At 38.6% G+C, this 22,001-nt stretch overlaps 1 protein-coding gene across 1 annotated transcript; it reads right to left on the reverse strand.

Annotated features, from left to right (window-relative positions):
• Window positions 1–8,998: 8,998 nt before the first annotated feature.
• LOC124168922 lies at window positions 8,999–19,552 on the reverse strand. The gene is made up of 6 exons (XM_046547320.1): window positions 19,290–19,552; window positions 16,904–17,092; window positions 16,078–16,372; window positions 14,006–14,378; window positions 12,636–12,930; window positions 8,999–11,340 (listed from the first exon to the last, which is right to left on the reverse strand). Exons 2-6 carry the CDS (start codon window positions 17,012–17,014, stop codon window positions 10,069–10,071), a joined length of 2,346 nt encoding a protein of 781 aa, XP_046403276.1. The 5' UTR covers window positions 17,015–17,092; window positions 19,290–19,552; the 3' UTR covers window positions 8,999–10,068.
• Window positions 19,553–22,001: the final 2,449 nt, after the last annotated feature.

Consider the following 22,001-nt stretch of genomic DNA (forward strand, 5'->3'; position numbering starts at 1 on the left):
TATGAGCTTAATATCTGTATTCGCCTTAACAGTGATAACCTACAGGAGGAAATGTTCAATCTAATAAACTGAAACCACGGTAAACTTCTAATTCATTTTTCTCAAAAATGATCATCTATATACTCGAAAAAAAAAGAATAATATGGAAAATGGCCTCAATATAAAGTGGTTTGACCACTTTACCTTTTAAAAATCCAGTTGTTTCAAAGCCGGGCGTAGTTCAGTAGACTCTGGGTTCGTTTCTCATTCGGATAACAGATGCACCATTGGTATCAGAATTCTGGCTTAAAAATTGCATATTATGTTCTTCTTTTTAGGACAAATAGGAAGATTCTAAGCTCTTAACTTTACCGTGAGCTGGTAAATGGGAAATGTGGGGAAATATTGGTCTTACAAGGTATCAAAAAATCTCGTTTCTTATCGTTTTTGGGCATCAAATGTCGTTCTTCCTTCTTTTCAAGAGGTCTAATTTTTTTCGGAAAAAGTTGAAGATAACAGATTTAGCTAAAGTATTAAGTGATTTTTGTCGATCAACAGTGCCTAAATGAAATTGAGAAATATGATTTTGCTATTTCTGAAATGAAACTGACTTTACTATTGAGATTATCATATTCTAGGCTTTTCAACCAAAAATAAAGGGCAAATTTAATTTGATAGAAATTTTAATAAATCGCCAGTTTTCTATTTTTGAAATGCAATTCTAATGCATAAATTGAGATTGCTAAAAATTCGGTTCCAGCTGGTTATTTTGCGTTGTTACTTAAGCTTTCACGGCATTTTCAGGGTTCAACATTAGAGGTTGGTGTAAAGAAGCTTCCCGGTGCATTATGTATAAGACATCAGTGTGCAGCAGCATAATGTACCGGGGAAATTCTTCTTATATATTCCTGAGGATGCGCCCTGCAATGGCCGCGTAATCTTGAGCAACAACGTCAATTACGCAGCTGAAGCCATAAGTTTTGACACGTTACAAATCGCGCTACGAAAACAGCGCACCAAGTATAAAGTGATCCCGGTGATTAGGGGGGAATAATATTTGAACTACAAGCAGAGGCTACACATATGCCACACGTCGTAAATGAATGCTACGATTTGGGAAATTGTGAGACCTTTCAGCCAGTTTTTCGAATAAGCGCAGTCGTTTCGAGTCATCCTAAACGCCTTTCCAGTTTCCACCTTCCGCGAGTCATCCTTCATTTCTTTGCCTCCCCTCCTGGCCCTCCCCTCCGAGGCGCGCAGGCCCTCCCCTCAACAGCAACACTGCCGGCCTACCGGTCACACCTTTTCCTCACTGCTTGATTTTGAGGTCGCATCGTCGTTCTTTCTTTCTGCGTTTTGTTTATGGTGGTGCGATGGAAGAGATCGAAAAGGATAGACGCCTTATAAATGGAAGACGTGCAACAAACAGAGACTCTGTCAATTTAACATCAAATTATCTCAAAAAATTTTCCTATCTATTGAGAAAATTGTCTGAAGTTTATATTTACAGTTGCATTTTGTTTTAAAATGACTAATTTTAAGGGTGCCATAACAAGAAAGAATATGTTTAAAATCCGTAGTAGTGAAAATTTCTTTTCTATTGATAGTCTGTATTATTTTTTATTAAACGATTAACATGTTTTATTTTTCACGTATTGATAACATGGTTAGAGGAAAACTTCATGTTGATCACATTGCTACGTATAAGGTTTTACACCGCATTACAAAACAAATTATCAAATTTAATTCTAAGAAGAGAAATCTTGCACCTACCTGCCACCCCACCTCTTCTATCAAGTTATGTGCCTGAGTGTCCAACCACCCGACGCGGTGATTAGATGCGGAAATTTGTTCAGCCTAAGTTATAGTCGAGGATATTTCGCTAAAGATGAGACGACATTACAGTTTTCTACACTTGCATACATTATATATTCCATATGAGTGTTATTTTTTATTTTTTAATGTGCAAATTACGATTTTATTCATAGGATATAGGTATATTACGGACTCAACGATTGCGCTGTCAAATCAGAAGCTTGTCTCGGAAAGCGCGTGGCTGCAAGGAAATAGTTTCTTATTCTTGGAGAACCCATATCTTACCACAATGCACCCGAATTCTGCTAATCACACTCCCCTAGGTCTTTCCCATAAGCTAAAACATTGGAAAGAGCTCAAGAGTGAGTACCCTGCCGGCCGCGTGAATCCATATTGTGCCCGTAAACCCTACCTCAGTCTTACGGTTTTCACCTAGCGTTTAAGAAGTTTGGTAAGTACTCAAAGCATAGCTGTCCGTTTGTAGAAATGCCGCTTATTGCTTTGTTGCCTCGTTATATGAAGGGTTTTTGCCATTTACAGGATCTCTTCTCTTCGATACGGGTGATTTCTATAAGGTGGCTCGCACGGAGATTTCCACAAATGCTTCTTCCCAATAGATTGAAAAAAACCCTTTCACGATTTTACCGAGAAAATAAGTCAGCTTTTACTAATGAGGGACAAAGGATCTCAGGGCTACGGAAGCGAAGAACGAAGGTTTATTTCCCCTAGAGCGTGAGATTTCAGCGTTTAGGACGAACTACCACTACTGGAGGATATCTCGCAGTGATAAAAAGGTTCCCATGTTTTCCTAGATAAATATCTCAACGATGTTTTGTGTTGTATTATGCAGGGAATTTTATTCTTATTTCGATTTTCTTCTTTGGTGATTCAGATTGTTGATAATTCGGATAAGAAAAAATTGAGCGCATGAAAGTAACACGAAAAAAATACATGACGTTATTGTTAATGGAAGAGGAAATTCGTTGTCCTCAAAACGTAAATTTGCCGTTCAATGTCTTCGCAATAAGTTTAACTTGGAGCACGATGTAAAGACAAAGCAAATAATGCAGAATGTCATGAAAAAATACTTTTTCAATACGTATTTCCAGAAATGGGACGAATGTAAGAGAACCAGCAACTTTAAAAAAAACGTCGATGTTGGTGAGAGAAGGATATACCCAGCTGACATGCATAATAATCTCCTTGAGACTCCTTGCTCAGGTGGTAACTTATTATTGTTTAACTTATTCGTGTCGGCTTTACTTTCCTCCTTGGCTATTTTATATCACTATTGTCATCTAATTCCTGGTTTGTCTGGGTAAAGCAGCAAAGAAAGGCCTAAGAAACACTTAAAGAGGTCTTGTGATAGGTCTAACAATAAGAGAAGAAAATTGACTGATTTGAGGAAGCATCAGCAGCAGAGCTATCGCCAGCCACATATATGACACTGCGCTCGCAAGTGAATGAAGCGGCAACGAAGATTCTCGGAAATGACCACGACCACCCCCACCCGGGGGAAACGGACATTACAGAAATGGAAGAAAATACCAACAACTCAAAATGAACTGGCGCCAGAAGAACCTTTATCGCCGATTGTTGATTGCAATTTATCAACATTTCTATACAAAATTATTCGTAAGACTGCCAATATCTGTGGCCACCAGCTTTATCCTAGTTATGAAAGGGCTAAACGCAAAAATAATCTTCATACTCAGAGGGGATATCAGTGGAAGAAAAAAATTAGTGGACCTTCAAGGGCTTCTGAACCACACAGCCTCGCGCATAATAGCATCAATGCCAAGATTTAGTGATGATCACGGGGTCAACTATTCCCTTGAATGCAAATGAAAACTAGTTGTAGAACTGGTGAATTTATTCTTTGTGTTTCTTATGATTTTATATTTATGTTAATTTATAATGGTTCATAAAAAATTTCATGTTTTCAGTTGCATTTTTCAAAATATAAAATGCTTGCGAGTGATTTATGATGAGAGTTATATCAGAAAAAATGATGACCCAAGGTTCAGCTATTAATTAACTGAGTACTACTTATGTCTTGAGACGAAGGTTTCGGCTCCCCCAGAGAACTTTTTTCATCGTGCTGTTTCATGGCTTCTTTTCATCGGTGTTAATAAAAAATATTTCTAGCTGTAACTTTAGTAACCATTGTTTTTCGCATCCAAGTGTGATTTTCAAGCAAGCTAGTTGACATATATTGTTACATTTTATTAATAATTTATTTTGTTAGTTGAATATATTTCGCGTAAGTATATATCAAATGAGAAACCTCTCCATTTTTCGTTTGCCGCCCGTTTTTCCCTTCCGTTTCGAAAACTGCGCGCGATGATATCTTCATTATGTAAAAAGACTACATTCCGTCAAAATAACACCATGAACCACAATTCAATACTGAAATTTTATTTTAAAAATTTTGTTTCATTCCCAAACATCGAATGCAGATCATATTGAGCCATTTTATGCTGGGTATTCAAGAAATTTAACAATTTATTACACGAACAACCAACCTCTTGATAATGGAAGCCTAACCAGGCGGGACTCGACGATTTCTTGTATGGCAGGCGAGGACTTTACCCATCTGCCACCTTAGTCGATAACATGATTTTGACGAAATGCCTGCGTACATAATGTAAATAATATCGTCAGCAATTTCGGAAAAGGTGTAAACTCTAAAAGACCTTCGCATCTACAGGCCTGTTTTTTCAGCGCCTGAGAGAGGAACACGGCCCCTATAACTTGGCTTCTACTATATTTAATTGGCTCGCCGGCATTCAGGTGTTACGTATCAACTAGGACTGAGACCCCTGTTCCAGCGACCCGTATCATATTTTTCATGAGTATTAAATTTCTCCACGGAGTCGTCGCGGGTGAAGTTGGGAGGGGAGCTGCCTTCCTTCTCTCCCTCGAGGCGCTTCGGCTTCGGTCTCCATGTCCCGGCGCTGCGGCTGGAGGCCTTCGTGAGCCGTTAAATTGGGAAATTCAAATGCTAGGGCGCCCCTTAAAGAAAATCGACTCATATGTTGATGGTAATTGGGACCTAAGCAATAATTTTAATAAGTATTCCTTTAATGAAATAATTATTACAAGGAATCAATATGATTGGAAATTTTCTACTATTTATATTGTCAACAAGTAAGTTAAAAACTAACTTGACTGGTAAAGACCTAAATATAACAAATTATAGTAATTAATCACATGATGAACAATATACTTTAATAAACAACAAATCATTATCACTGCATTCCTTGCATTAATTTGCTCCTGTACACTTCTACATGGTTGTAAGAAAGGTCTATTCTTTTACGCTTAATTACTTTCACACACACCCAAGTTTTAATTTGCAAATTTCAACATTCGGACATTGTTTGGACGCAGTCTAGTTCTCCTTTTATCCACAATGGTTCATGCTGTACTGAGGAAACTCAAAATTTATGGTTGCAGGACGAACATACAGATACTTCCTCGCTACCTTCCGTAGCCGAGAAAACAGCAAGTTGGTTTACCAATACGGAAATATATTTGTGTTGGCTGGCAGCCTTGGTTCGTGCAGTTACGTTTCCACTTCATTTTGTATGGATATTCTGGTACATACTCACTGGTAGGACACATTGCCTTAAGTCAGCGGTTCTCCGCCCATGGTACTCGTACCCCTAAGGGTTACGCGGCGAACCAGTCGGGGATACGCCGAAAATAATCGGTAATGGTGGTTGCTACATTTAATAATACGCCTGGCAACAGTGGCGCGTCGTAAGTCTTAACCAGGAAATATTTATACGTATAATATGGGGTAAGTATTTAAAGCGAAGTTTCTATTTATACAATTATTCGTAAAAAAAACTGTCACTTACCCGTAGTGAAATTATGTCATAAAATTAGCACGTTACGCTTTTGGGGGTACAATATTAGTCATACTTAATTGGAGAGATACGGGAGAAAAAAAAAGTTGGAAAACCTCTGAATTAAGTAATGAGATTGGAATACATCAGCCACATAATATGATTAAATTCACTTTGTTTATTCTCAAGGTCTTCCTGCTAAGTAATTAAGAAAATGGTCCTCTGTAATAATTCCCCTAGGCTTTCCAGCCATGGAGGGATAAGCATTCTGTGATTACAGTATGTTGCAGCTCAATTTATAATTATAATCTGTTATTCCATTTGAGTGAATCTAATTACATGGTAAATTAAATTATACTTACGTGTAATGACCTTAACCTCCACCGATGCTAAGTATGGGAGTTGCCTCGTGCTCCTCAGTGGCTTTGATTTGTATGTACATACTCGGCCTTAGGAAATGTCCATTAATTATCTTCGTTTAATACTTTTTTTTAACCTTGAGTCCAGCAGTATTGCTAAATTGTATTCTTCTTCACCCTCATATCTACCACAGTACTTCTTCAGTTGAAAAAAGAGTTGATTCTGAAATTGATCAATTCTGCTGTGCTGACATGGTTTTTCCCGCTCCGTCCACAAACTATTCACAACAGGCAAAACCTCTGATGCAGTCAGTTTCTTTACTTAACGCAAATATCGCGGAATCAAATGGTTTAATAAGCTTGAAAACCAGTTTCATTAGCTCGCAATCATGACAGTTTAGCTCAATAGGGAGCTCAAGCCAGCTCTTGCCGCCAAGGAGCTCAAGTGCTCACTGGTGGCAAGACTGAATGCTTACCTCTGTTCTAGGAGCCGTTGATGCATGCAGAGTTCAGAATTCCAGTGGGCATGTCCATCCTGAATTAACTTGTGCACTTTTATTTTTACTGTGGCTTTTGCTCTTTAAAATACATTGCATGCATGTAATAAATGTTTAAATTGACCAACCAATTTTAGACAATTGTCAGTCAAACTTTTCACTGACGCGGATTCTAGCTAACCATGTTTCACCATGATTTCTAAATTATTTGTTCAAGACATTTGGTATGTTTAAAATGGGATTTGTTGATAGCCATTGCAATGTTAGGTCCTTTATCTGTGGCCACAGCAACAATGTTTTCAACAATGTCTCAATATTTCAAAATTGGAGTAAAAAATCACATTTTCACCCGTGTTAGGTCATCTGGAATTAGCATGACTTCCAGGGCAAAGGGCTGTAGTTGAAAATCTCGATCAATAAAATTCTAAATAATAACTCATAATAATACTCAAGTAGAAGTCATATCAGAGGTAATACTAATCGATTAAATATCAGTCGATCCCAGCCTTGACTTAACTTTGGCTACACACTCATAAATCCTTGTTATTACTTTATTTGAATAGGTTTTTCTGGATTGCGAAGTATGATGAGGCTATGGGTATTTAAGAAGCTTCTTGAAGCCTTTGTCTATTTTTCCAAAAAGCTCGGTTATTTCCTGCGCGCGTCGATCACAAGGCTTGAAGACAGTTTTCTTATCAATAAGTCAATTTTCTTATCAATCCTGAAGTGAGGGCTATAAAGTATGAACAGAACTAACGTACTGAAAATTATCAGATCTACAGTTAAGCCGACTTTCAGAACTGCTGCTAGTATTTGATGGGCTAATTGCAAGTTGAGTTTAATAATTTTGTTTTTCAAGTGACGAAGATAAGTAGCCGCCGATCTCATTGGAAGTGGAACTTGAAGGGCTAATCTCATGATTTGTTTGAAAATAGGGATCGTCGGCATAAGCTTCCTCTAAACTTGCGTCAATCGAAAGTTCTTTCCCACTTTGAGAGTGAAGTCTCATTCTATTGGCATTTTCTACTTTTAAATCCAGGTTTCTTTTGCAATGTTAATTACCACCGCGGGAAAAAAGAATTTATTTATCTATTTAACACTTTGCATAGTCTTACTTGTTGGTATCTATAGCATACCGTCAGCAGTGGCGGATACAGATGGGGGGCGCAGTCGGCACGCGCCCCCCCCCCCTTGCGGGTCCGCTTGTATTGCCGAACATTGCAAAACCAAAATTGTAACTTTTTTATATCATAAGATGGCATTGTATTTTACATGTTTATAATCACTTTAAATAAAATTTTCATATACTTTGCCTGTGACTTGATCATCTTTTATTACGATAAAAGTAAAGACAACTCAAGATATGTTGCGCCCCCCCTTGAGTTTTTTCTGTATCCGCCACTGACCGTCAGACGTCAGACCATGTGAAAGCCTAGTCACACCAACCACTATAGATTTGATATAAAACAAACATATGGTTGGTTCTTTGATTTTCTGTGGACACAAATGTTTGTTACAGGTTGCTGGAAACTCAATACGTATCTCATGCGCCAAATACTGCAGTACTTTCCACGATAAGCAGAGGTCATTGAAGTGCATACGCATTACTAAGTACGAGATTGATTTTTTTGAAGAAATGAAATACATGCGGCATTCAGATGTTATTTCATTTCAATAACTCACGTTGGTCTGATGAAGACAATCGTTGAAGGACAAGTGGAAGGTAAAAAGGGCAAGGGACGGCCCCGAATGAGTTATATAGGGCAGGTTATAAAGGATGTAAAAGAGAATGAATATGTAGCTATGAAGAGATTAGCGGATAGGAGAGAGAAATGGAGAGCTGCGTCAAACCAATCTTAGGATTGTTGACTAATGATGATGATGAACTGAATTGTCACAATGAACTATATTTTCATTACTTTTCCTCGTTACTAAGCTATCTATGCACGAAGTGGACAGGGATGAGACATCAAAAATCGTTGGGTATACCCTAATTTTGCAACTTTAGTCACTGTTAACGCATTCCACTTTACTTATCATTCTTGACGCTGTCTAGTGACGTCACATGCAAGAGCTCGTTTAGACGGCATACTTTTATTTTCATCCCATATTTTCTGGCCACCATCTTCAAAATATAACAGATCCAGGATTAGTAATATGAAAATACAACAAAACATCTACTGTTATTTTGTTAATGACCATTTATACCTACTTAATTATAAATGCAAAATTGTCAATATGTAATGATAGTAAGAATAGAAAAATAATTTCAATAAGTGTAAAGTAAAGGAAAGTTTAAGGCGGAGAAAGTTAAAACAAATTTTTTCTCTATGCTCTCATTAATATTTTCATCGGTATCGCATTAACAGTATCGTGGAATTAAGTCGATACTCGATGCTTCCGATACTAAAGAGTATCGGATGATATCGAGGTGTTGACAGGTATCGAATCTAAGCCCTATATTTTATTTAATTGAAATAAAATGACCACTTAGTAATTTACCATTAGAAAGGTAATTTATTTTTCCATCGCGAAGCGTTCTGCTGATGTGATAGTTACAAGGATTCTGACAGTATTCCCTTCCATCATGGACTCTCCTCTTCAATTCATTATGAAACTCACTTCCTTCAATTACATAAAAAATTCCTATATTCTTTATTCCTCATCCTCGTTCAGCCAACATTCTTTCCTCGAAAACTGCTTTCAATATCCCCTCCCCACTCAGCACTCGCTCCACCCAAACCTTCCGTCTCCTCCGAATCTCATCTAGAAGCTACCTCTCCACACCCACCATATCCAACGCTTCATCGTTCCTCCTTCTCAATGCCCAATTTACTTCCCCATTCTTCGGCGTGCCAACATCTCAAGCGCCTCCAGTTCTTCTTCCTAATTGTCCACGTTTCCGCAGTTTAGCGCTACAATTCAGATCAGACTCTTCGCTAACCTTATCTTTTAACGCTTACATCCTCTCATAAACTTCTTCCTGATCATAAAAGTCTCCTTTGCTTATGCATTTCTCTTCCTGATGTCTTCATTGCTTCATCCGTTTTCCTCTTATGTGCAGCCCAAATAGATGAATTGCTATATTTGCTCAAGCTTTTTCTTACCTACTTTTACCTTGAGTCTCACATTACTTTCTCGCGATGCTTTACAAAATCGCATAACTCTGGTCTTCCCGTGATTAATTCTCATGCTATTCATCGCAATACTTGTCTAACGCATCCACTTGGGCCTGCAGTCCGACCGCTGACTGACGAATCAACGCCTGATCACCCGCGTACCACACTGGTTTAAACATAATTAGCACTTTCTCTTCTCCAAAGTTGGAATTTTTGTAAATGAGTTGATGAAAATAACAAAATATCGCATATTCTAGTAAAGAATTGAGAACGACACACATTGACATTAAGAACAAGATATGTTTTACACAGAATGAATATCACTGTTTAATATACAAATTGATAAGCGGCGTAGTGGCATTTTCCTGTGAATTGATTCATTGAATTTTCTAATTCTTCGGGTAGGAAATAGCAAAATACTTTATTAGATTAGAACAGTATTTCTTCAAGGGCAATAGCAATACGGCTTTAGTTTCCAATCGCCAGTGCACCAGCTTTGATTGCCATATATGTTGAGGCGGGTTGGGAATGGCTGAATCTTGACGTCTAACTTGTTGATTATGGTGTCCACTTCGAAGACGGCTCCGCCTGGATGCGTGGCTATTTTAACGGCAAGCATCCTTATTTCATTATCTCCGTTGATGGATGGGATGACGCGATAACTGGCTGACAGGATCTTGTCGAGACTCAGGCGGGAACACTGCGGCTGACCTTCCAAAATTCCGTTCAAATATTCGACGGCCGCGCGCGAGGCATTCTTCACCCTCGTGGTTTTAACCGAACCCTCGTACTCATCAACGCAAGTGCAGTACTTATCGGGTATCTTCGCATCCTTGCACGTCCTAGAGAGCGGTACAGTATCTTGCAAAATGTCGAAGCATTTGGCGCAATTGGGGATGCCAGCGCGATTATTGAGGAAAGATGCTAGGGTGTGGTGGAGATCATAGGGGGTTATCAGGCGATCCTTGTTGCGCAGCAGATGTGGGTAGAGCGACTTGACCAACTCCGGGAAATCAGCATCACCACTTGCTGTACGGCGTGCCAGAGCCTCCTTCGTGAGTGGCGGTCGTATGTACAGGAACGGGAGCCTCTCCTCCATCCAGCCTGCCGGGGATTGCCTCAACGGTCCCCACCTCATGCCGTGGTCACTGAACGCCGCGAAGAACAGCCCGCTACCCCCTTTCTTAGTGTCCTCGTCAGCCGAGGCAATGACCCACCTAGCGAACTCTGCAATGTTCTCATCGGCGAGCTCTATGTCGGGAGCCGACGTGTGCCCGATGCCAACGAAGAAGGTAAAGGAAAAGAAGGGTACCCGGGGAGAATAGGTTTCTACGAAGGACTTGACATAGTCCATCATCATGAGGTGGGTTGGTGTCTGCGCGTGGCACCAATTGGCCGTCTCCCTTCTCACGACCTTCGCATGCTCCCCGCCGAACACGAAAAATGGTCGAAGATAGTGGTCCGTCGGTTGGTATCGAAATCCGGGCTTGAAGTAGTTGAACGTGGATTGCTTCGGCTCATCCTCAGCGAACATGGTGACGTAGCCGCTCCTGGAGAATGCCTTGAAGAGAAATGGACAGTCGTCGAACGTTTTACTGCTGTTCGGCCAGCAGCCGAAACCGATCGGCTTCTCCGTGAAACTGAATTCACCGCTTGCCTCTTCTAAAGACAGGCCTCCCAGAAGAGGTACCAAGTTTGGCAGGGTATTTTCTCCGACCTACATAAAGAGAGATGAGAAATTCAGCATTTTATGTACTACGATCTATCTTTTATCTCTTATGATTCTTTTTCATTTAGCAGTGCAGGCAAAGAACACCTGTCACCAACAACATCACATTTACGAACTATATTTCACGCTACTAACGTTTGCTACCATTATCTCATGTGTTGTTCATCTCTAGTGAGTTTTAAACTACACTCAGAGTTTACTGTTCCGGTTTAGAAGCAGTAATAGTTGGGCGTTGGATAGCAAGAAATATGTCCTCATCGAAACCCAATATCGCGCACCTTGTAATAAATAACTCCTCACCTAACAGCTTGCATTGTAAACTATGCATAAAAGTATATACTCTACTTCGGTCAAATTTGTAAGATATTTCTTAGAGAATGAATTTATTTTCTTTTCTGTACAACATCATATTTTTTAATCGCTGTGTCAGGAAATTAGGCATCTCATAAATTCCATAACCTCATGTTTTTGCGGCTATAATGCAATGAAATTTGAGCGCCAAACTCACTTTGACGTCTCTGAAAAATCTTCGTCTTTGATTACGTGGATTTTTGCGTAGTAGTTAAAAGCTATTTCCAAGTGATTTATCAATAATTTCTTTGTGAAGAATTTTTGTGAACCAAAACGTTTGAATTTCTCAGAGCCTTCTTATATAGCGAAGCGTCTTATATACCCGGAGACACGCTCATATTCAGAGAAGATGATCAAAATTATAATTATAATGGGAAGCAAATTCATTATTATGCATCCTTTTTCGGGATTACCTCCAAGGTTTAATGTTGGCTGATGTTCGGTTAGCCCTCTTGCTAGCTTCGTCAGGTTATCGCGGAATTGTGTAACCCCCTACCTCGACTGGTCACTCCCCTAAACCTAAGGATTGAACTGATAACCCATACCCATTTTTAGAAGATTTTTTGTGTGCCCTTTGTGTGTAATATTTATTCCTCTAGGCCACTATCTATGTTAGGTCGATTTCTTCGTCAAATTTTACCGATTTTTTTGTAATTTATCGTATGAAGGTTATTTTATTCATTTTTTACACACCCAATGATAGTTCTACGATTATTCCAAAATTACTCGCCGTAGACAATCCTGGATTTGAATGTGATTTGAGAACGTGACGATATTCAAGAGTAATTTATAGACAAGCCTCAAAAAGGGTAGGACGGGTGGAGTCAATATTTTTATAACGCTAAAATTAAACGTGGTATGATTAAGTAAAGGAGGCAGAGTGAAAGAATTTATTCGTGAAATTCTACGAGTTGAAATTTGGATAGCCTCACCTTGTTGTAAGAGGTCATGTCGACGGCCCCCGCCTCCTCCAGCACGGCTCTGAGCTTAGGCATGGCCCGGAAGAAGTTGAGCCTGGACGAGGAGTCGATGGCGAGAAGGAAGATGCTGGGAGGTCTATTGGCTCCTTTGGCCGCTGCAGCCTCCACTTTTTTCAACGTTTCCTCGGTGGGCACCACGTGGGCGTGCATCCCGATATACATGGACTGATCATCCTGAGAGCAGTTGACCACGGTGAAGTCGGAGGTTGTCGATATAGTGTCGTTGAACGGAATACACTTTCCTATCCTTCAAAAGGAAACGAAAACTGAATGAAGGCATGAAAGTTACATCTAGGAAGTTACAGCTTAATTTAATATAAATTAGGGTTTGATGGGGAATTGTGTCGTTGAACGGAATACGCTTTCCTATCCTTCAAATATAGTAAATGAAACTAGATTAGGACATGCATTCTCCATTTACGAATCATGAGCAGGAAAGAAAAGCTGCAATTGAATGTTTACAAGCAGCGGTACTGACAATTTCTATTGTTTTAATAATATTATGGTACATGTGCTGACTATCTGGTAATATTTACTATATAAGTCATTGAATGCAGACTTATTATCTGCCATTAGGAATTAACTTTACTTTTCGTGAACATTTCTCGGGATTTCCGATTTAAATCATGAAAAATCACTAATTCGTATTATTATCACGACTTAAACCAATGCAAACACCAGAGAAGACTTCACGAAATAAACACTGGAAAAGAACTAAATAAAGTTTTACTTTCTGCGTACAAATCATAAAAAGTATAGAGAATAACCATTATCATGTTTGCTTCCTTAAAAATATTTTAGTCAATTCTCGGTTATTAATTAAAGCAATATAAAAAAATCAATCTTGAAGTGACATGACTTAAATTTTGATTACAGATTTCGGTTAATGTAGCTCCGGGAAAAACGCTTGGGTTCAAACTTTCTCTGAGATTACATCAATGTAAGGATCGAGAGCCAATGATTATCCACACTGATAGCACTTTTACTAGATTTTTTTTTCTTTCATTCACTGGTCATTTACTGTGTTTCGTGAGACGTAGTACGACTTTATAAGAAGTCTATTAATTTTTTTGTTTCCTGAAAATATTCCTTGTTAGTTTGAAAATAAACTTTGGATACTTGAAAGCCCTTTACAATTAGTGTGCACAACAATTAGTTCCGCATACATTTTAACCTATAATGTTTATTTCAACTGCTGGTATTTTTGCCTCATATAAGCATACAAGTTCGAGCATACGACACATCGGCGCTCCCTGACCCGATAGTTTCCCACCAGTTGCACTGCCCTTCGTTGTTTTCGATTAGTTCTCCTAGATGATTACCTGATTCGATTGTCCGTGCCCAGGTCCTTCTCGGAACGCGGCTCGTCTCTGGAGATAGGCGCGGCGCAGCATTTCATTTCGCTGAGAAATACGCTGGCCCATTCGACCGCGATACTTGAGTTTATCACCACGAGTGGCGTTGGTGGCGGCCAATCCAACTGCGATTTGGTTTCCGTGCAAAGGACGTCAGTGGCCTCCTTGGCCTCGGCTGTTGCGCAACTGGGGATGAGGCGAGTCATAGGCGGTGGTGGACCGCATGAGAACGGCTCCGGCCTCTTCACGAACGGCAAGATGGCCTCGTCCCAGGGGTCGATGAGCGGGATCTTGCACTGCTTAGACTCGAACGGCACAGCCTCCTCTGCCGGTGGCGGGGCTGAGTGAGTTTGAGATAATTCGGAGGAATTAGGACAGCAAAAGCTCTCACAATTATAATTCGAAATAGAGGGAGTATTACTTTCGTTCGACCTCGCGTATTTTGTTTTTCTTTTTTTTTCTATTTTTATTTTATATTTGAATTTTGAATCACTTAAAAAAAAAAACACACGCTATTATGGTGCAGCAAGGTTTCCGGGTTGCCTTCCGCGTAGATTCATCTTTTTGACGACAGTTTCGCCGGCGTTGCAGAAGGCGTCTTCAGATTTGAAATGTTCAAGCTTGGAAGCTGAAAACGCTGCAACGCTGCGGAAAATGTCATTACGAAGATGAATAGATGCGAAGAACAACCCAGAAACCTAGCTGTGACTACTGCATCATTAAGTGGAAGCCTACATCAACTAACACGTTACTTTGAAGTATTCAGCACCTACATGTGGAGTAGACCTTTGTCAAAATTTACCTGAATGTTAAATATGAACATTTTGCGTCACAGAAAATATTTAGCTATAAAATATTAAAGATTTATAAAGAGGACAATTTTGAAAAAATCTATTTTTTATATCCAAAACATTCTAGATAATAGCTAAGGTGTGAAACGGGTAGTACAATAGGATATCAGACCAGTCAAGCGGGAATGATGTTTACAGCATATTCGAGGTCCATACCAGGGCACAATGATCATTTGACTGGATCCTCACTTCTATCGTCATCTAACCTAAATCATAATCAAAGCTGAGCAACGAATTCTTTGCTGTGTATTAATGGAGTATTTTTTACCGCAGTCGATGGCTTTGGTTTCAAAAGGTCCCCATGAAAATATCCAGATCACTTTTAGTCTATTTAATTTTTATTATATGTTATAATTTGCCTTATTTTCGTATTGTTCAAAAAGTTGTCTGAAAAACCAGCCACTGATTCTTCGTATAGTGGTGTCATCTTGTACACAATTTAAATCATAATTTCAAATGCTGTTCTTAAAAAGTAAAACTGTGCAATAATTGACCCAGCAGCACAAATGCGATGACGGAAGTGGCATCGAATTCAAATCTCTTGGAGCGAAAATCATGCACTTTCTTCTCAATACTGGGTTAGTTGGAAAGTCTACGGAAACCTTTTCCGGAGTGGAAATACTCGTAATAGAAAACTGCGGAACAAAACAACACTCTACAGGTCATCTTGCGTGGAATTTCCGTTGATGGTGTAACTCCTGCATCATAAAGATTTTTGCACAAACATATTTCATAACCCAAAAAGATTTTATCGAATTAGTCTAATTTTACAATTCTTTGAGAATTTCAAAGAGAACATACTGAGAATCGTTCGTCACAGAGCAGCGAGAATAGACCAAAGAAAAAACCGCCCAAGAAAAAAACTACGTTTTGCGTGCGAGATGACGTAACAGGCTAAAGAAAAACACGATGGTCTTGTTTCTGCGCCATTCCAATGTCGTAGATTTCGATAAATTAAACTTGGAATGAATCATCATTTTCGCGTTGTTACTTAAATCAAACGAAAATTCGCGCCTCATCGCAGATGATTTCAATGTCAAATTCGTCATCATTTATTAAATCTAGGTATCACCCCTGTCTATAATTTGTTGGCATGCGAATAAAGCAAACATTTCAATAAGGAATAGACAATGTTTTTATCTATTATTAGCATGTAATTTTAGTAAAGAAATTTTTTTAAACACTTACGTATACCAATTTTTGTTACAGGATCAATAAATTCGTAATTATTTGCATTATTTCTTATGTACTCTTCAAAATCGTTGGTTGTTCGATCGCCATTTTTGTTCCCTGTCACATCTGTAATCACTTCTTCTTCGTGAACCATTGCGCTTGGTATATCTTGGACCTTCATTCTAGTTTGTTCGTTATTGCTTTTTAAATCCGCTTCTTCATTTTCTAATGGACTACCCTTGCTAAGCAAAAATGCTAACAGAGCGAAAATAAGCAATACTAGTATTAACCTCCTTGGAATCCAATTTCCCTGAAAGAAAGGAGAAACGAAATGACTTCCAATCAAAGTTAATAGAAAATACGTTGCTTCCTGTACTAATTATAAAATGCAATAGCTTGAGGGGTAAAAACAGGTCTTAAGTAGAGCATTATCGCTATGAAATGAATTTTTTATGTGAATTTTAAATAATTTAAAGACAGACGATGATAAGAGCGAAATGTGAAGGCATCAGTGAGGCAGATACCCAAAATTTTGATTCATAATGAAACAAAATTTAACACAACAATCTCTGCCAAACTTGAACTAATGGAGACATATTTTTTCTATTATTATTATGCGTTAGTGAATTTGGTTTTCGTTTCAATTTCGTAAGGTAAGATTTTACACACGTCATTTTCCATGTAATTATTGTTAATACATTCACCACATTTTTTGTAATTGTAAAATATTTTTTCCGTCCCTAATAAGCGTTACACAATTGGAAGCTATGTATTTAATCTTAATGCGAAATTTAGAAAGCATTACTGAAACGAATCTCTGTAATGAGGTGAAAATAAATACCTTCAGAAAATATCGCCGAAAATAGCGAGCTCCTCTCCTTTGCTGGTAATGTCGTCTTGTATTTTTGTCGATGTGGAACACTTCGATTCTGTGCTTTCCCTCCATGGCCATTCACGTAATTTGGGTTACTTACGTCTTTTCGTAGGCTGCAGGTAGCGACCGATTAACTCCGCATTATTAATTTAACACCTGAAAGGTGGTAAAATAATAATGCGGAGGTAATGGTGTTTGAATAAGGCAAGCATATGGGAATTACATCGGTTATTCACAGTTCGTGTAATAGTAGTCGGTTGTAAACACTAAAACACGAGCTTATTTGACTTATATTGTGAAAGACCCTAAATGACCCCGATTGAAATTACAAACATAATTTTACGCAGAGTACAGACATTAGTAAATTCTGCCAAACTAAATATCGATAAAACATATTAAATCTGTTATTTAATGTGTAGGTGTGAAAAAATCTGATACAAGACTTAAGTGGAGAGCTGCGTCAAGCAAATTTTGACCATCGATATTGACGATGACGATAATTATTTTTTTTGAAAATGCTGCAAGTGTGCAAGGCCCGGAGGAAACCTATACGTACATGATAAAATATAAATATTTGCCCAACTAAAAAATATTATACAATCAAATGGTAAAAACATCCTTCCTCTACCTATTCTTAAATATTAAGTAATCATTTTCGGCCTCCATCCGCTTTAGTTGACAAGTATTAACATCAGTTTCGTCAGCTATCCTTTGGTGAAGATTGGCAAGCAGCTCCGCGATCCTCGCTCTAATAAGGATTTTTTTGGTGCCATAATGAAGAATTATCCTGGATTCATCAGGGAACGTCCTCAAATTTTCGCTGAATAAATTCTTTTCCTCTTTGAATGGATATTCAACAGCGCGTGGAAAATTTCTTCGTGGATTCTTCTTTCCTGTTGAAATTATTTAGTCTCTCCCACAATTCGCGGGAAATATTTATCTTCTTTCACTATTATTTTAGCGTCGTTAAATGTAGTATACTCCAGGCGTACTCTTCGATGACCAATACCTTAAACTGTTTGTTTTCAGTTTCTCTCCGATGTTCATTTAGACGATTTTTCAGCGCTTTGCATTGTTCGCAAATGTACGACTTGCCATGACAGCGTGGCTCTTAGTATGCGCCCTCAGAAGGGGGCTGAGCCCGACAATATTGACTTCACCCATGCAACGCTGCGGACAAATATTCTTAAATTTAGGTATTAATTTATTTATTTAGAAGGGCTCGGAAGCTTTGCTCGTATATCGTTCCAGTAAAGTTTCGTTCTACTTATGTATGAAAACTTCTTTACATTGGTCCTTTGTGATTTTCACTTAATCTTAAACTATTCTGAGAATTTTTTTAAATGGTGATTATTTTTTAAGCTTTAATATGTCATTCCAATGCTTGTGCTCTCCGCTGACTTTTCTGTACATCCCGTATAGCCTGCTACATTTCCTCGTTTGATTAAAGCGAATCTATCCCAGTCGACTCTCGCCGATTTCGAGTCGAGTCCGACGATTCAAAATATCGCAACGTGTAACAGTCGACTGCTAACGTATTTACTCAAACATGGTTAGGTGCAAAGACTAATTAGTGCTAAAAAAAATGAGGGTGACAAAAATTATTAGATCCGTCTTTGTCCTAGAAATTTCCGCGTCCGAGAATACAATTTCGTCTGTAAAAATAATTCCGATCCCGCATTTCTGGTCATTTAGTTATTTCTTTACTGGGAAGTTAATTTTTATTTCTAAAGGAACTAGGGCAAACAGACGGTATTTGTATGTGTTTTTATTTATATTGTCAGCTTTATAGAATGTAAGCTAGGTTAAAAATGTATCCTCACCCTAAGAATGTTATCCATTCTTAACATAGTGCTAATAATGCCACTCTCTGACTTTGTGTGGTAATTTAAAATTATGAAACTATAACTAGAGTCGGTTTTTTCTAACCTGTTAGGTAGAACTGCGCCGTTGAGTAATTTTTAATGAAGTGAAATCTTGGTATTTTTTTTAAAAATTGCATCTTATAGGAGAAATTGGAAAAATTATCACTTCCTTGACCTCTGAATAATCCTAAACAACCTCTTGTGCTTGCAATAGTGCGATGGTGCTTTTTATTAGGAATCTAGAGGCTACAATTTTTTTGCGAAACGTAATTTATTTTACAGCTTAATTTATCTCTGTACCAAGACATCAATGGAGGAGTATGTATGCCGCGTAGTCTAAATTGGAATAACATGAGCGTTTGTTGGCGAAACTAGATCAACATGCGCTCTCTTCAGGATGAAATTCTCACCCCGACTTTCACAGTCTGATTTTTGTTTTCAAATGTCTGTAATGTACACAAGGGCTTTGAAATATTCTTTCCACTTACTTGTTACTTCGTTGCACGATGATATGCGGTGCCCAGTGTGGAGATGGTGATGGATGCTTTGGCGAATATATTTCCATCGGAATTAGCGGGTTCTAAAACCTGTTCCTCCTCACTGAGATTCATATTAAGTCTAAATTAAAATTGGACCCTCGCACCATTGAACCACTATCACAATTAAGTGGTTCGCATAACCTGTGCACCGAACATATTAATCACACGTAGAAAGCCACAAACAATTTGTCTACCGTTAAGTTGACACAGATATTATGCCAATCTGATAACTGTATCAGCGTGCTTCTTCAGATAAAATTTTTCTTTCCCGGTGGAAATATCTTATCTCTATTCTGTTATCTCCTCTTCGACTCGTTGCATGATTTGATGTGGGCTTTGGGAACTGCACGATCGGTGGAGGCCACAAAGGCTATTGAAGAAGTGAATTTTACATAATGAATTCTGTTTAAACTATGTGCTTCAAAACGATGCAATATGCAAACGAGGACAGTTGCAATTCGTCAGTTTTTGTGTGCATGTCTGACTTTCTCATTAAATTTCTTACTTTCATTTGAACTCCATGTGGCTCGATTGCCGCCGGTAATACTCATAGAATTATAAGGTTATTCCTTAGAATGGTTGTGCAACGTGAGTTTTCATTTCAAGATAATCATGCTCACCTTATTGATTTCATATGCTATATTTTAATTAAAAAGATACCACAAAATCCCCATTTCGTCAAGAGGTCTTCGGTGGACATTGTAATCCTTAATAATTTCGAGAAGAATCGAGTACAAATAGAACGCTGAGTTGATTATTTGCACTGTTTTTATGGTTTCTAGCTGAAAAAGTGCTTTTTTAGCTATCTAAGTAGCATTAATTAATAATGTACTCCAAAAAGTGTAAGGCTGAAAAAAGTATGATTTTGTTTTGTATTTGAAATTGAAAGCAACGTTTAGGTTTCTAGGGGACTCTAATGTTTAATCATTTGAGTCTATTACATGTTTAGAGACTTTTTTACATTTTATTCACAGATATTGGAATAGTTTGCCTTCATAAGGAAGTAAATAATGGCAAGAACTTACTGTCTTCATGCTTTTCTAAATATTTATTTTAATTAAAATCATTCGATTTTAAATTATCATGTATTCCAAATGGTGAAGACTTACGAATTGTGGTGCCGCAGAAAACTAAAGATAAATTACTGGATGAAGTAAGTGATGAACAAATACTAACATCTATCCAAGAGCTAAACTGTGGCAGGTATTATGGTCCTTTAATGTACGTCGATAAAAGGAAATCCTAAATTTATCGGTTCTGCTGTCTATTCCCCTAATCTTATCCTTGTGATCGTTTCTATCTTAATAATTAGGCTCTCTAAAAATACCTTGAACATCAGACAAAAGGTATTCTAATTGAAATTTCCGATGGATATTTGGCCAAAGTTTTTCCGTCGATCGGTTAGACTTTCCCATTGTAAATTTCTAATTAATTCCTTACAATTATGAAAGCATTAAACTGCAAAATTTTTGGAATAAGTGGATCGCTCCACCAACATCGCGGCTGTACGGACTTTTGTGAAAGCCGATTAAAATGCGTACTAGGTGGTAAAAAAATCAACCTTTCTATGAGACCTCTTTATGAAGTCGCCTTGGTGTTGACATAGGACACAAAACCCCGATAGGATATGAGATATTGGTCTAGTGATTCAGGAATATGAAGTGATATTCAATGAAGTTGCGAAGAGCTAAAAAATACGCCATTCACACTACTTACGGATTCCTAATTATTTTTTTCGTAATATGCCGAACCACATAAGTCAATCGAATGGGATTAAAGGGTATTAGGGGGAGAGTGGACGCCGTCGGTGAGGGGGGAATCATGAATAATGATCTACTTGAAAATAATAGGAGGATACGCAAGAGGATTGTTTCACTGGGGAATGGCAAAAAATTTGATAATCCTGTTCATTTTCTCCGAATGGACATGGGCAGGGGAGGGGAAGTGGACAGTGGAAGAGATGTGTCTCCGGAAAGGTCAAAATGGGGGTGGGGGAGGGAGAGGATAAAGGATGAGAGGGAGGGGGTGGTGGGAATAGGGAAATGGAAATATATTGCCAGCGCATGAAAATCACTAAACCGAAAAATTTCCCCGGGCAATTTTTTTGTGCGTGTGCAACGACATTTGACGCAAACGGCCGTGTCTCGTTTTTCTCCACGGCCATTCCGACACACATCCCTCTTCTCGCTGTATGCATGCATGTCCCCGCGACTCGCGAACTCCCTCCGCGAACGTTTTTTTTATCTTTCCGAAAATATTTATTGGAGCGGCAATAATCATGAGTTGCTGTTCGGCCGTCTATCCCGCTTAGTAACCTACCCACTGCCTTCTCCCACCCCCACCCACTCCTCCCTTGACCTCACCCACGCCCTCCTCCTCACGCTTCGAAAAAAAAAACAAAACACCCCACGCCATCCCACCAACACCCGCCATATTCTCTCCGGGTGCAACAATCCGTCGACTCGAAAAATAAAAGAGAGAGGCGGGATTAAAAAAAATAGAACGCTACGCGGGGAGAGCGTAAGAAAAGGTTACAGCGAAGGAAATAAATTATCCCCGGGGGCGTCATGTGAGACAAACAGCCTCGCGCTCCTAAATAATTTTTAATTAATCCCGCCAACAGTCGCATTTTCCATGATTCACACGCTCGTCTGTCTATAG

The sequence above is a fragment of the Ischnura elegans genome, chromosome 1, assembly GCF_921293095.1.
Source record: "Ischnura elegans chromosome 1, ioIscEleg1.1, whole genome shotgun sequence".
NCBI lineage: Eukaryota > Metazoa > Arthropoda > Insecta > Odonata > Coenagrionidae > Ischnura > Ischnura elegans.